The 13,830-nt window shown below is 47.8% G+C and overlaps 1 protein-coding gene across 1 annotated transcript in view; it reads left to right on the top strand.

Moving 5' to 3' along the window:
• LOC136158481 (uncharacterized) overlaps nt 1-13,830 on the top strand; it is a 166,414-nt gene that overhangs the window by 52,522 nt on the left and 100,062 nt on the right. The window contains exons 22-27 of the mRNA XM_065920298.1: nt 382-541; nt 786-865; nt 5,842-6,028; nt 6,894-7,049; nt 7,665-7,798; nt 8,979-9,137. Of these exons, the coding sequence (XP_065776370.1) occupies nt 382-541; nt 786-865; nt 5,842-6,028; nt 6,894-7,049; nt 7,665-7,798; nt 8,979-9,137 (876 nt within the window). The remainder of the gene's footprint in view (nt 1-381; nt 542-785; nt 866-5,841; nt 6,029-6,893; nt 7,050-7,664; nt 7,799-8,978; nt 9,138-13,830) is intronic.

Genomic DNA, 13,830 nt, shown 5'->3' with positions numbered 1-13,830 from the left:
TCTTCATTGCTTTTTTCTAGTTATGGCGAGTGGGAGCTATTCTCCAGTTGCAGAGCTTGGCCTTCTCACTGCAGTGGCTTCTCTTGTTAAGGATCATGGGCTCTAGAGTGTTTGGGCTTCAGGAGTTGCAGCAATTAGCCTCAGGAGTTGCTGTTCCTGGGCCCCAGAGCAGAGGCTCAGTAGTTGTGGCTCACAGGCTTTGTTGCTCCGCAGCTTGTGGGATCTTCCTGGACCAGGGATGGAACCTGTGTCTCCTGCACTGGCAGGCAGATTCTTTACCACTGAGAGATGGGGAAAGCCCGGAACTCAGGTTTTCTTCAGGTGGGGGCGGGGTGGGACCTGGATGGGTTCTCAGTATCAAGGACTCTGCTGTGTTTCCAGAAGGACTGCTGGCTCCCTCAGGAAGCCTCAGCTCACATCTTCATGGGCACGCCCGGATCCGAAGTGCCCAGGGACGTCGGGGTGGACGTCAGCTACAGCTGGCCTCGGGGGAAGTTCCATCTCAAGCTTCTCCATCCCAAGAAGAGAATCGAGCTGGATGGTAAGACAGTGGTCCCCCATCACCCTGCCCCCAGCCACGGGCTGGATCCATGGGCCAGATACAGCCCGCTCACTGAGGACTCCTCAGCCACCTTCTGAGGTCGGCACTACATAGAGCTCCATTTAATGGACGAGGACCCCAGGGCTCAGAGAATAGGAAGCCAGGAGGACATCCCCCAGCCAACCCCGGAGGTGGATCCAGGATGTTGAACCCCTTTCTCTAAACTCTCATTTTTGTCTCCCAGGAAAGATTGAGACTGTCCAGAGGGCCCGCATGGGTCACCTGGAGTTGATTCTGGATGAAAGAGACGTCTACTACATCAAGGTTTGTACCCCGTCCTCAAACCCCTGGTGTCGACACCTGCCACTTCCCAGGACACTTCCGGTCCCAATCCCTGCTTACTCATCACCACCTCCTTTGGTGGTGTTTTGTTTTTTTTTTAAATTATTTACTTACTTAATTTGCTTGCTGCATTGAGTCTCAGTTGTGGCACTAGAGATCTTTGCTGCATCATACGAGGGGATCTTCTGTTACGATGCAGGGACTCTGTAGTTGTGGGGTGTAGGCTTAGTTGCCCCGTGGCATGTGGGATCTTAGTTCCCTGACCAGGGATCGAACCCATGTCCCCTGCATTGGAAGGTGGATTTTTTTAAAAATATTTATTTATTTATTGGGCCTTAGTTGCGTCACATGGGATCTTCACTGTGGCATGCAGGACCTTTCATTTGCGGTGTGTGGGTTCAGTTGCCCTGAGGAATGTGGAATCTAGTTTCCTGACCGGGGATCGAACCCCAACCCCCTGTGTTGGTAGGCAGAGTCTTAACCACAGGACCACCAGGGAAGTCCCTCTTGTGCTTTAGCTGTTCTTCTCCACCCACCTACTAGTACCACCTAGTATGAAAAAGAAAAAAATGGGTTCAGATCTTACCACCATCAATGTCAAAAATTGATAATAACAGTAACACAGGAGTATGCTTTAAAAAATCCAGAGTAGACAAAGATATAAAATAGTAAGTCAAAGAGTGCTACTCCCCTGATTTCCAGAAGAAATGTCAAGGCACACTCGGAGAAATCTGTGTGAGTTTTCCAGGGCTGCTCTATCAAAGTACCCTGAATTTTCGGGGGCTTGAAGAATGGAAATTCTCTCACAGTTCTGGAGGCTGGAAGTTCAAAATCAAGGTGCTGGCAGAGTTGGTTCCTGCTAAGGCTCTAACCCGTGCTTCTCTCCTGGTTTCTAGTAGCCTCGGGGATTCCTTGGCTTGTAAGGGGCTGTCTTCCCCCTTGTCTCCGCATTGTCTGCCCTCTGTAGGTATCTGTGGCCACATCTCTCTTTTTGTAAGTTTCCCAGTCAGGCTGGATTAAGGTCCACACAAATGACCTCATCCTGCCTTTGTCTGCAAAGATCCTGTTTACAAATATGGTCACCCTCACATGTCCTGGCGGTTAGCTTTGGAGGGACGCACAGTTCAGCTCATAATATTATAGATTTGAAACACCTTTCAATTTTTTAAAAACATCTGTTTGTTTATTTTTGACTGTGCTGGCCCTTTGTAGCTGTGTGATCTTTTCTCTAGTTGCGGGGAGCAGGGACTACTCTCTATTTGCAGTGTGGGGGCTTCTCTTATTGTGGCTCCTGGGCCCTAGAGCACAGGCTCGGTAGTTGTGACGCGCTACTGCGTTGCTTCACCACATGTGGATTCTTCCCAGACCAGAAATCAAACCTGTGTCCCTTGCATTAGTGGGTGAATTCTTTACCGCTGAGCCACCAAGGAAGCCCTATAGGTACTTTTAAGGTTTTCAACCTGGAGGACCTAGATGGGACTCAGTGGATCCTCTGAAGCCGCTGCAATTGTGTGGAAGTTTTGTGTCTGTCCTGCTGGGGAGAGGGTTTAGACCTTCCAGCTGATGCTCAAGCAGGTCTGTGACTCCAAGAAGGATAAAAAGAGCAGCTGGAGACTCGCTCCTGCCAAGCGGGACCTCTGGGCCCCTTTAGCCATGAGTCTGGCTGTCCTGTATCCGTCTCCAGTGGATTCTCAGAGAGGTCCAAGTTGAAAGTTAGCGCCAGGGTTGGAATTTTTGCTGCATGAACACACTCTCAGCTCCCAAATCTGCTTCCTGTCCGGGTGCGAAGACCAAGTGTCAGGGGAGAGCATCTTCCTCTTAGAACCCCAGCTGCCTGCTGGCTGAGACTACGCGTCATTGCAGAGCTCCCAGGAGCCCTCGAATCAATCCCACTTTGCTAAGCACACGAGTGCTAATTGCCTGCCCCTCCCTGCAGGCCTGCCTGCCGCTCTCCAGAGGGCTGTCTGCAGCCTGGAAGCATTGGCCTTTAGAGAAACTCCAGTTCTAGCTGCCTCAGACTCATCACGATAGTGGTAACAGCTGGAGCTTCAGAACTTTCCAAAACCTTTTCTAGGATGGACAGGGGACACATATGACTTTGACCCTGGGTCTCTCTTTTAGTCCTCTTGGTAAGCCCACAGGAAATGAGGAGGCTAAGGCAGATGAACTCAGGAATACAAAGCAGAAATGCTGGGCTCAACTCTGAGAGTTTATGGGCTTTAAGGATGGCGTGGAGAGTGTTAGATTTCAATGCCCTCTCCTCTGTGTGTGCAATGATAGAGCATTCCTAAGTCCCGGGTTACTATTGATCCAGCTCAGCTGTGATTACTGGTCCTCTCTCTCTTTTTTCAAAAATATATTTATCTATTTGGCTGCGCTGAGCCTTAGCTGGTGCACACAGGATCTCTGATCTTTCCTGCGGCTTGCGAGATCTTTAGTTGCAGCATATGGGAACCTAGTTCCCCGACCCAGGACCCCCTGCATTGGGAGCGTGGAATCTTAGCCACTGGACCACCAGGGAAGTCGCTGATTAGTGGTCTCTTTAACTGATAAGTGTCCCGGTTTGGATGAGAAATTCTATAGTCACGCTCTTCACGGGCTGCACTTTGCGAAAGCTACAGCTGACTGCCAAGCAGCTTCTGATACAGACCAGAGAGAAGCATCAGCAAGACACACCATGAAGTGAGAGGAGCGGAGCGGAGTGGAGAGCCGGCGTCTATTTTTGTGCAGAGCAAGAGGCAGCGTGCATGTGTGATTAAGTACACATGTATACACACGTATGTACACATGTGTGTGTACACACACACAGACTTCTGTCTGTAGGCCCACGCTGTCTCTGGAAGACGCACAGATGCAGGGACGGTGGTTGCCTTTGAGAGAGACTGGGCGACCAGGAAGGGGAATGAAACCTATATTTTCCATTGTCTTTATTCACTTACTCAGTAGCTGTTTATTAAGTACCTACAATGTGCCAGGAAGACAGCTCCATGAAAGAGATACACATACAGAATTCTCTCCTTTTGGAACTTACATTCTCATGGAGAGATCATAAAATACATAAGCAAATCGTGGTGATAGGTGGATGTAAGCACTGTAAGAAAAGGGAATCGATGAGCTAGATACAGGGGTCTGGATTATGTGAGACGAAGGGCCTGTTGGCACCAGTTTTTTATTTATTCATTTGGCCGCATTGACTCTTAGTTGTGACATGCAGGATCTAGTTCCCTGACCAGGAAGAGAACCTGGGCCCCCAGCATTGGGAGTGCAGTGTCTTAGCCACTGGACTGCCAGGGGAGCCCCTTGGCTTCAGTTTTAAACAGGCTGACAGGGTAGCCTGTAGCAAAGATGTAAAGAATGTGCAGAAGAGAGCCGTGTGGGTCACTGGGGGAAGGATATTGCAGGTAGAGGACCCAGCATGTGCAAAGGTCCTGAGGCACGAATACATGCAGGATGTCAGAAGCACTGCCTGAGGCCCTGTGTGGTTGGACCAGCATAGGAGACGGGACAGAAAAGTGAGATGACAGATCATGTAAGGCTTTGCCAAAGAGTAAGCAGAAGACAGATTTGTGACTGTTGTCAAGGAACAAAGGCAAAACAGGATTTACAAGAGAGAAAGACTCTGATGCTGGGAAAGATTGAGGGCAGGCGGAGAAGGGGGCAACAGAGAATGAGATGGTTGGATGGCATCACCGACTCGATGGACATGAGTTTCAGCAAGCTCTGGGAGTTGGTGATGGACAGAGAAGCCTGGCATGCTGCAGTCCATGGGGCCACAAAGAGCTGGACACGACTGGGTGACTGAAGAACAACCTAAAGCAGTGGACAGTCTGGGAACAGTGAGGCCGTTGTTTCATCTTCTGGGTTTTCAAATCAGCTGGCAGCCAGCAGAGAGGTCTGTAGGATGGGTCTATAGTCAGCACAGCCATCAAAGATGACAGCTGCAGCTGCTATGGGTTCTCTGGACAAAGCTCAATCGTGGAGACGTAGCGTATGTCTGGGGTCATCTATGTGTCTTACCTGCCAGGGGTCCTCCATTGTGCTGTTTGCTTTCTGGCCAGGGCTGCGTGGCTGACTTCCAGAGAAAGTCTGACTTGTTGTTGTTTTTAAAATATTTATTTATGTGTTTGTTTATGCGGTTGCATCGGGTCTTAGTTGCAGAGTGTGGGCTCTTGAGTTGTGGCTCATGTCCTTAGTGGCCCTGCAACATGTGGGATCTTAGTTCCTTGACCAGGATCGAACCCACGTCCCCTGCGTTGGGAGGTGGATTCTTAACCACCAGACCTTGTTGACCTTAGAAAGGACTTTGGCTCTTACCCTGAAGAAGATAGGGGTACCATCATCTCCTATGCATGGAAGTGCTCGCCCTGGTCACTAGGGCAGGAGCCAGGAGAGCGGGGAGAAGGTTGTCGCAGCCACACAGGCATGATGAGCAGGCGCAAGCCGGGACAGTGGTGGAGGTGGCCAAAGTGGTTAGATTCCAGAATATTCTGCAGGGAGAGCTGGCCAAGAGTCCCTGAAGATTGAAAGAGGGGCAGTGAGGAAGAGTCATTCATACTTTGTCTGAATTTGAATAGGAATTACCCATTCCCTGGTGGCTCAGAAGGAAAAGAATCTGCCTGCAATGCGGGAGACCTGGGTTTGATTTCTGGGTCAGGAAGATCCCCTGGAGAAGGGAATGACAACCCACTCCAGTATTTTTGCCTGGAGAATTCCATGGACAGAGGAGCCTAGTGGGCTACAGTCTATGGGGTCGCAAAGAGTCGGACATGACTGCGCAACTGACACTTTCATTTTCACTTACCTATTGTGAGCAGTTTTTAAGAAGTTTGAGAAGGATCAGCCTAGAAGCCCATTAACCTGGATCCATCTCCTGCCCTCTGTCCAGTCCCAGTTCTTGCGGTCAGGGTGGGGCCTGTTAGCCGAGCCCGTCCCCCCAAGTAACGCTGGGACCTTTCCAGGGCCGGAGCAACCTGTGGCCAGCAGTGGGCGGCGAGGCCCAGCGGTTTGAGGCCCAGCTGGAGGTGAGACTGGTGACATCGGGCAGCCCTGTGGTCCTCGCCGGAAACCTCAGCCGGCAGGCGGGCAGCCGGCTTGCCTTCTCCGTGTCACTGAGCAACCTGCTGGGTGATGAGGCCCATGTGTCAGGTAGGAGGAGGGAGGTGGGCCTTCCTGCCACCTTTCCTTAGTGACCAGGCTTCGGGAGAGGAGGGGAGGGCTGAGTACCCCACTTGTAGTTCCCATCACCCCAACTCCCAATATCCACATTCCACTTACGGAAAACCCAGACCTTATATCTGCTCGCAGCCTCTGCCTCAGTCCCCCAGATGCCCTTCCAATATGCACAACCGGCCCCATGAGCCATAAACCAGCACCTTTTGGACTGTCTGGATTCCAACCCACATTACGTGTTACGGGATGTGTAAAAAACACGTTTTGCATTTTTGACCCAAATTGCACGGAGTGCTGTTTGGATTTTGAATATGCAACCTGGCCTGGATACCCACCCACCTGACCAGGCACCCGCCCTCGTGCTGGAGCTGGCGTGGAGCCCTCCTGGCGGTGCTCCTCGTGGGGTGTTCTGGGAAATTCCGAGGGAGTGATGTGAGTGGCTGGCCCTGATGACCAGCTGGCCTGTGCATTTGTGATAGTCTTAACCAGCATGGCTATACCTGTGATTGAGCTGAATGTGTAGCAGAAACAAGTTTCAGAAGGTGAAATTTACCTGATGACCATCGACTCACTGTCATTTCTCTTCTGTTTGATTCTGTTTTGTCTTAAAACCTTTTGGTCTGGACCCACAAAAGTGACTTTTGGGTTGCCAGCTGGATAGTGAAAATGCTGTCAACGACCCTGATGTCCGTGGGCCTTGGTAGAGACTTAGGCATTGGTTCTACCGGGACCCCCCTGGGCTGCTCCCCCATCCTTTCCTCCCCTGGCACCCTGGGGTGGGGGGTCAGTCCCGGGGGCACGGGCCATGACCACAGTGGACCTGCTGTCTCCCCGCCCACAGCGCTACTGGAGAAGAAGGTGAAGGACGGGCTGCAGGTGGTGTCCCTGGGTGTTGAGCTCTTCGTTCCGGAGCTCATGGGGCTGCGTGCCCTGGGCCAGCTGCAGCGGCGGGGCCACCTCTGGACCAGCTACCTGAGGATCAAGTACGGCCTCCAGGGTATGCCCATGTGCTGACAGGGGGCGAGCTGGGGAGGGGCTGGACTTGCGACCTTTCCTGAGGCGGTGACTCCGAGGGCTAAAGTGCCAATGTCACCTTGGGTGTTTTGGCCTCGCCGCGTGGCTCCTTAGCTAAAGAGTCATTCTATTGGCTTTGAATGGAGCTGAGTCCCTGCCCGTTAAAACAAGAAAAACTCTGTCTGTGTGTGTGAGGGCACTGTGCTTAGTTGCTCAGTCATGTCCGACTCTTTGTGACCCCATAAACCATAGCCCGCCAGGCTCCTCTTTCCATGGGGATTCTCCAGGCAAGAATATTGGAGTGGGTTGCCATGCCCTTCTCCAGGGGATCTTCCCAACCCAGGGACTGAGCCCAGGTCTCCCGCATTGCAGGCGGATTCTTTACTGTCTGAGCCACCTGGGAAGCCCTGTGTGTGTTGGGGTTAGGCATAAATCTGTCTTAAAACCTCGCAGTTGGCAGAGTCCAATAAGCGATGTTAGTTGAGCAGATCCAGAGGGCTGACTGAAGCGGGGCTGTGCCAGACACTCCTCTGCTTGGAATGAGGATGGAGGGCTGCCTGGCAGAGGAAGGGCAGGGGTCTCTGGGTTGCCTGCACAGGTCAGGCGAAGCAGCTGACTCAGGAGTGCAGCACCAGTCAGAAGCTATGGGCAGAGAGCAGCTCGGAGGTTGCCTACAAGCTGGAGCTGAACCACAAGCTCCACTGCACGCAGATCCCAGCTTTCAGTCACAAGGTGGGTGCCTGGGCCGGATGAGGGGTCTGGAGAGAACCCTCAGGGTCAAGGAAGTGGTGGGCGAGCATGCTGAACCCATCCTCAGAGAGGTCAATTGCTCAAGGTCATGTATGGGGATGGATTACGGATTGGACCTTGAGTCTCATCTCCCCTCTGTTCAGCTGGTGTTGATTGAACACCGGCTCTATGCCCAACCCTGGGGCAGAGCCGTGCTCAGGGCAGCCCCTGGTCTCCATCATCCCATTGCTGGGTGGGGGGCAGAGAGCAAGAGACATGGACCAAATCAAGTGAATTGTAAATGCCATGGATGATAAACAGGGCAGAGACTGATCAAACACAGGGGAGTCTAATTTGGACGGGGCAGCAGGGAAGACTTCTTTGGTGGAAATGTATTTTAAGCTGAAAAGTAGTTCTGTTCCCATGGAAGTGTGCTACAGCCAGAGGGAACAGTAAGTGCAAAGATCCTGGGGCTGAAGGGCAAGTGGAGGGCTTAAGGAACTGGCAATTCACCAGAGTGATGAGGGGTGAGCAAAAGGGAGAAGCGGCTGTTTCTTGGTTAATTTACTTTGTTTCCAGTTTGTGTCTTCCTCTGAACTACTGCTTCCACAAAGGCAGGGCTTCTGGTTCGTTCCTTCCTGGCTATTTAGTGCCCAGTGAGGTACCTGGTACCTGGGGGAAAATATGTTAAATAATTGAATGAATGGATGAACCTGTGTTGCCTCAACCTGTGGTTCAGAGGCAAGAGGAAGCAGAAGGATGCCAGGAGCCCCCAAGTGGGGAACCCTGATCCTTGTAGATTCAGTCCAGGGAACCAGAGGCTGCTGTAGGAGAGTGGGGCAGGGGGAGGTCTTGGGCTCATGAAAATCAGGAGTCATCTTCCCATGGCGGGCTGGCTCTTTCTACTCCTTATCAGGGCATGGATAAGGCCTGGGTTAGGACCTTCTAGTTTCTCACCTCGGGATAGAGGGTGCCAGAAATGTAGTCATGAAAGTGAATCATATTCGAATGCAAAATTTTACAAAATCAAAATCAGTGCAAAAAAAAAAAAAAATCCACACCTGTTACAGAATTCTCTCCCCAAATAAGCAAGCCTTGCATCTCAGGATGGTTGGCAGCGAGGAGACTCAGGACTGGTTCACAAGGCTTCCTCAGCGGTCTCCCGGGTGGGGTGTGTCCCCAGGTCCAGCTGCGGCATGAGGAGGTCTCAGGCCACCTGCACTGGGAGCTGGAGGCGAGCTATGGGAAGCACTGGGATGACAGCCGCAACAGGAGGCGCCTCCGCATCCTCCAGACCTTCCAGAATGACTCGGGCCCAGCCCTGAGCAATCACTTCCTGGAGGTGAGTCCTGCCCCCACAGGGCCGGTCCCTGGAGCTCAGCATGCACGTGGCAGTAGGTTCTCAGTTACAAGGATGCAGGAGCTAAAACTCAGGCCCAGAGATCTTCCCTTTGGCATCTCCGGCCCCCATGTCCCTGGGGAAGTTAACATTTGCTGGTGTGCCATGGGGCAGTTTGCAAGAGGGCTTGGGAAATGCAGATTTCCAGCTGTAAAAATGCATTTTGGAAACGGTTCACTTGTAGGGTTTCCTTGAAGGTACACTCTTTTTGGTAAATCAGGAGTAACTTGGAAGCCTAGCCTCTGAACATGCTCTTACAAGGCACGTGTTATCTTTCTGATTTTCCTTTTCAATTGTTTGTTTTAAATGTTTAATTGTGGTCAAATATACATCACATCAAGGCTTCTCTGGTGACCCAGATGGTAAAGAATCTGCCTGCAGTGTAGGAGACCCTGGTTCAATTCCTGGGTCAGGAAGATGCCCTGGAGAAGAAAATGGCAACCCACTCCAGTATTCTTGCCTGGAGAATTCCATGGACAGAGGAGCCTGGTGGGCTACAGTCCATGGGGTTATAAAGAGTTGGAAACGACTGAGTGACTAACACACACACCACATGAAATTGACCATTTTCACCATTTTTAGTGTACAGTTCAGCAGTATTAAGCTCATTCATGTTGTTGCATGGCCGTTACCATGGTCCATCCTTTTCATCTTGTAGAACTGAAACTCTGGACCCATTAAACAGTAACTCTCCATTCCTCCCTCCCCCATCCCCTGGCAACCACCATTCTATTTCCTATCTCTGAATTTCATGACTCTAGTTACCTCATGTAAGTGGGATCCTATAGTATCTGCCTTTTCGTGACTGGCCTATTTCACTAAGCATAATGTCTTCAAGGTTTATAAGTCTGAATGAAATTCCATTGTATGAATGGACCCCATTTTGCTGATCCATTCATTCATTAGTCGACAGTTGGCTTCAAATACCTGTTTGAGTCCCTGCTTTCCAGTCTTTGGGGGTATATACCCTGAAGTAAAATTGCTGGGTGATGCAATAATTTGTATATTTTTAATTTTTTTAATATTTAAAGAAACCATCATACTGATTTGCCTAGCAGTTGCACCATTTTACCACCCTACTGCTGGGGTCGTTTAATGGACCAGAACCCGGTGGTACGGAGTCGACGATAAAAAAGTAAAAGAGAGAGAGAGAGAGAGAGACAAAAAAAGACCCGGGGACCTAAGCTCTGATGGAGCAAAGGTGCTTTAATGATTTTCCTATGAGTATATATAGGCTGTGGTACAAGAAACTTCTTTCGGGAATGATGGAGATCAGAAAACCAAACGTACAGCAACCGTTACCAAGGGAACAAGGGGTAATGTTAGTCACAAGGTCAGGAGACAATCCGTATCTCAAGAAAGGGGAAGGAGATTAAGCTGTTTTGTCCTAAAGAGAATGTTTGCTAAAGGAGACCCAAGCCTGCCTCACACAATGACCTCAGTCCCTGGGAGCAGCGCGCTGTTCCGCTTGAAAAGGGACAGAGGACTCATGAGAGACAGCACGTAGGAATCCTCCCGTCAAACATTCCCTGACACCCTACCATCTGTGTACAAGGGTTCCAGTTCCTCCACATCCTCACCAACACTTCTTTCTGGGTTTTGATTTTTTTTAAACAGTAGTCATCTTAATGGGTATGAGGATCTCATAGTTTAGGTTTGCATTTTCCCAGTGATTGATGATGTTGAGCATCTTTTATGTGGTTATTAGCTGTTTAATTATCATCTTTATTGAAATGTCTTTTCAAATCCTTTAGTCCTTTTGAATCAGGTTGTTTTTTTGATTTTGTTGTTGTTCTTGCTGTAGTTCTTAATGTATCCTAGATATTAAACTCTCATCAGATGTATGATTTACAAATATTTTCTCTCATTCCATGGGTTGCCTTTTTACTCTATGAATAGTGATCTTTGTTGCACAAAAGGGTTTAATTTTTATGTAGTTAAGCATGTTTATTTTTACATTTGTTGCCTGTGTTTTAGGTGTCATGTTCAATAAATCAATTGCCAAATCCAGTCTCATGAAGCTTTTCAATCATGTGTTTTCTTCTAAGAGTTTTATAGTTAGGTCTTTGATCCATTTTGAGTTAAACTCTGTATATGGCATAAGATAAGGGTCCAACTTCTTTCTTTTGCATTGAATACCCAGTTTTTTCAGCACCATTTGTTGAAAAGCTTGTCCTTTCCCCCAATCATAAATGTGTGAGTTTATTTCTGGGCAATCTATTGTAGTCCATTGGGCTGTATGTCTGTCTTTTAGGTCACAAAATACTGTTTTGATTACTGTAGCTTTGTGAGACCTCCCATTGTGTTCTTCTTTTTCAAAATTGTTTTGGTTATTTGGAGTTCCCTTGAGATTCAATATGGATTTTAAGATGGACTTTTTTATTTCTACCAAAAAAAATACCATTGAGATTTTGATAAGGGTTGCATTAAGTCTATAGATTGTTTGGGTAGTACTGAATCTTAGCAATATTTAGTCTTCCAGTCTACAAACAGAGGTTGCCTTTCCATTTATTTGTCTTTTCTAATTTCTTTCAGCAGTTTTATAGTTTTCAGTGCCTCCCTGCTTAACTTCATTCCTAAATATTAAGCTGATTTTAAATGATACCAACACTCCATGAATAAATTCTTGTGAAAAAGTATAACATTTAAAATAAGGCTCAAATTCCCTTTCACAGTTATCATCCCTGTTCCTGGTCCCCTCCTCAGCTGCCTGGAGAAAGCTGTAATTAAGGTCTGCATCACTGGAAAGCAGGCCTTTTTCTATGTATTTGCTCTGTGGACCTGTCACACACACCTAGTTTTGTTTGGGACGCCATGCTGCGCTTCCTTTAGCGATGGATCGTAGAGAACGCCGCTTGTTGTCTTACAGAAGCCTACTCTCTCTCTTAAATGCCTGCATCTTGTTGCATATGCTTCTGTCCTGCAGTTGATTAGGCTGTTTCCCTCTTGGTGGTTTCTAAGAGTGCATTCCTGAGCATCTTTGGGCTTGCCTCCCTGGGCACCTGTGTCGGGGGTCTCTGGGGCAGATGTCACAATGTAGAATTTCTGGAAATTTGGGCATTTTTCATTTGCTGACTTTGTGTCAATTTGCCCTCCAGAATGTCTAGACCCACCACCTGCCTCCCGGTCGTGTCCAACAGGAGCAATTTCCATATTCTCCCCAGTACTTTTGCACTTGAAAAATATTGCTGACATGGGTGGAAATGGCATCACATTGTTTGAATATGCATTTCCTGATGACTTAAGGCTGAGAGACGCTGTTTTGTGTATTTATTCTACCATTGCATTACCCTTTCTGTGAACTGATTTTTCATATTGTTTGACATTTGGAAAAAATTAGTATACTTGGCTTTTGGTTGGTAGGAGTTCAATATATAATTGCAGTTTATACATCATATTAATGTTCTAAATTGGAAAGTTTCTTATTTCTGGAAAACATCTGGCCCCCAGGGTTTTAGTGAAGTGATTAAGAGATTTGTGGCAACATTTCTGCAAGCCTTCAAAAGTGTGGCAGATGCCATGTTAGGTTCTGGGGAGACGAGAATCAGTAAGATAATCTTTATCTTTAGGAAGCTGACAGTGAGTAGAAGCGGGAAAGGCAGACTGGTCAGTGATGAGTCATAAAGTATCACCAGACCATGTGTCAGGTGCTCTGTTTGTATTATCTCATTTAATCCTTGTGCAGCAAGTATTATCTGTTCTCACTTTATAGAAAAGAAATGGTGTAAACAGACTTGTTTGAGGTCTCTCAGCTACGTTATGGCAGAACAGGGTTTCAAAGTCCAGTCTGCCTCAGACTTTTCACCTCTTGATGACCGGATTGTGCCAGATAATATAATAAATAATTTATAATTTAATTTATAATAAATTATTGTTTATAATTTACTATAAAATAATTGACTAAATGATCAGTCAAGAGAAAACTTCCCAGTTCATTCTATGCAACCAGTATTATTCTGATGCCCAAATGAGACAAAAACATCTTAAGAAAAACTAGAGACCATTATCTCTTATAAATACAGATGCAAAATCCTCAAGAAAACACTACCAAAACTCCACTGAGCAATCTATAGAAAGGATTACACAATATGACCAAGTAAGATTTATCCCAGGAATGCAAGATTGGTTTGACATTTGAATATCCATCAATGTAGTATATCATATTAATAGAATGAAGGACAAAAGCCACATGGTCATTTCAAAAGATACAGAAAAGTATCTGGCACAACACCCCAGCAGTCTAGCAGTGGAAAGGCACTTCCTCAACCTGATAAAGGCCATTTGTGACAAGCCCACAGCTAACGTCATACTTCATGGTGAGAGGCTAAATGCTTTCCCCCTAAGATCAGGGAAAGGATAAGATGTCTGCTTTTCACCACTTCTATTTAACATTATACTGGAGGTTCTAGCTAGGACATTTAGGCAAAAAAGAAATAAAAAAGAAAAAAAAAGGAGTAAAGAAAAGGTATTTACATTGGAAAATAAGTAAAATTATTTCTATTTACAGATGACATGATCTTGTATATGTGTTGTAGTCAGTTGCTCAGTAATGCCTGACTCTACAATCCCGTGGACTGTAGCCCACCAGACTCCTCTGTCCATGGAATTTTCCAGGCAGGAATACTAGAGTGGGTTG

This window comes from Muntiacus reevesi, chromosome 2, assembly GCF_963930625.1.
Source record: "Muntiacus reevesi chromosome 2, mMunRee1.1, whole genome shotgun sequence".
Taxonomy (NCBI): domain Eukaryota; kingdom Metazoa; phylum Chordata; class Mammalia; order Artiodactyla; family Cervidae; genus Muntiacus; species Muntiacus reevesi.
This window is presented reverse-complemented; position numbering and strand designations above follow the sequence as displayed.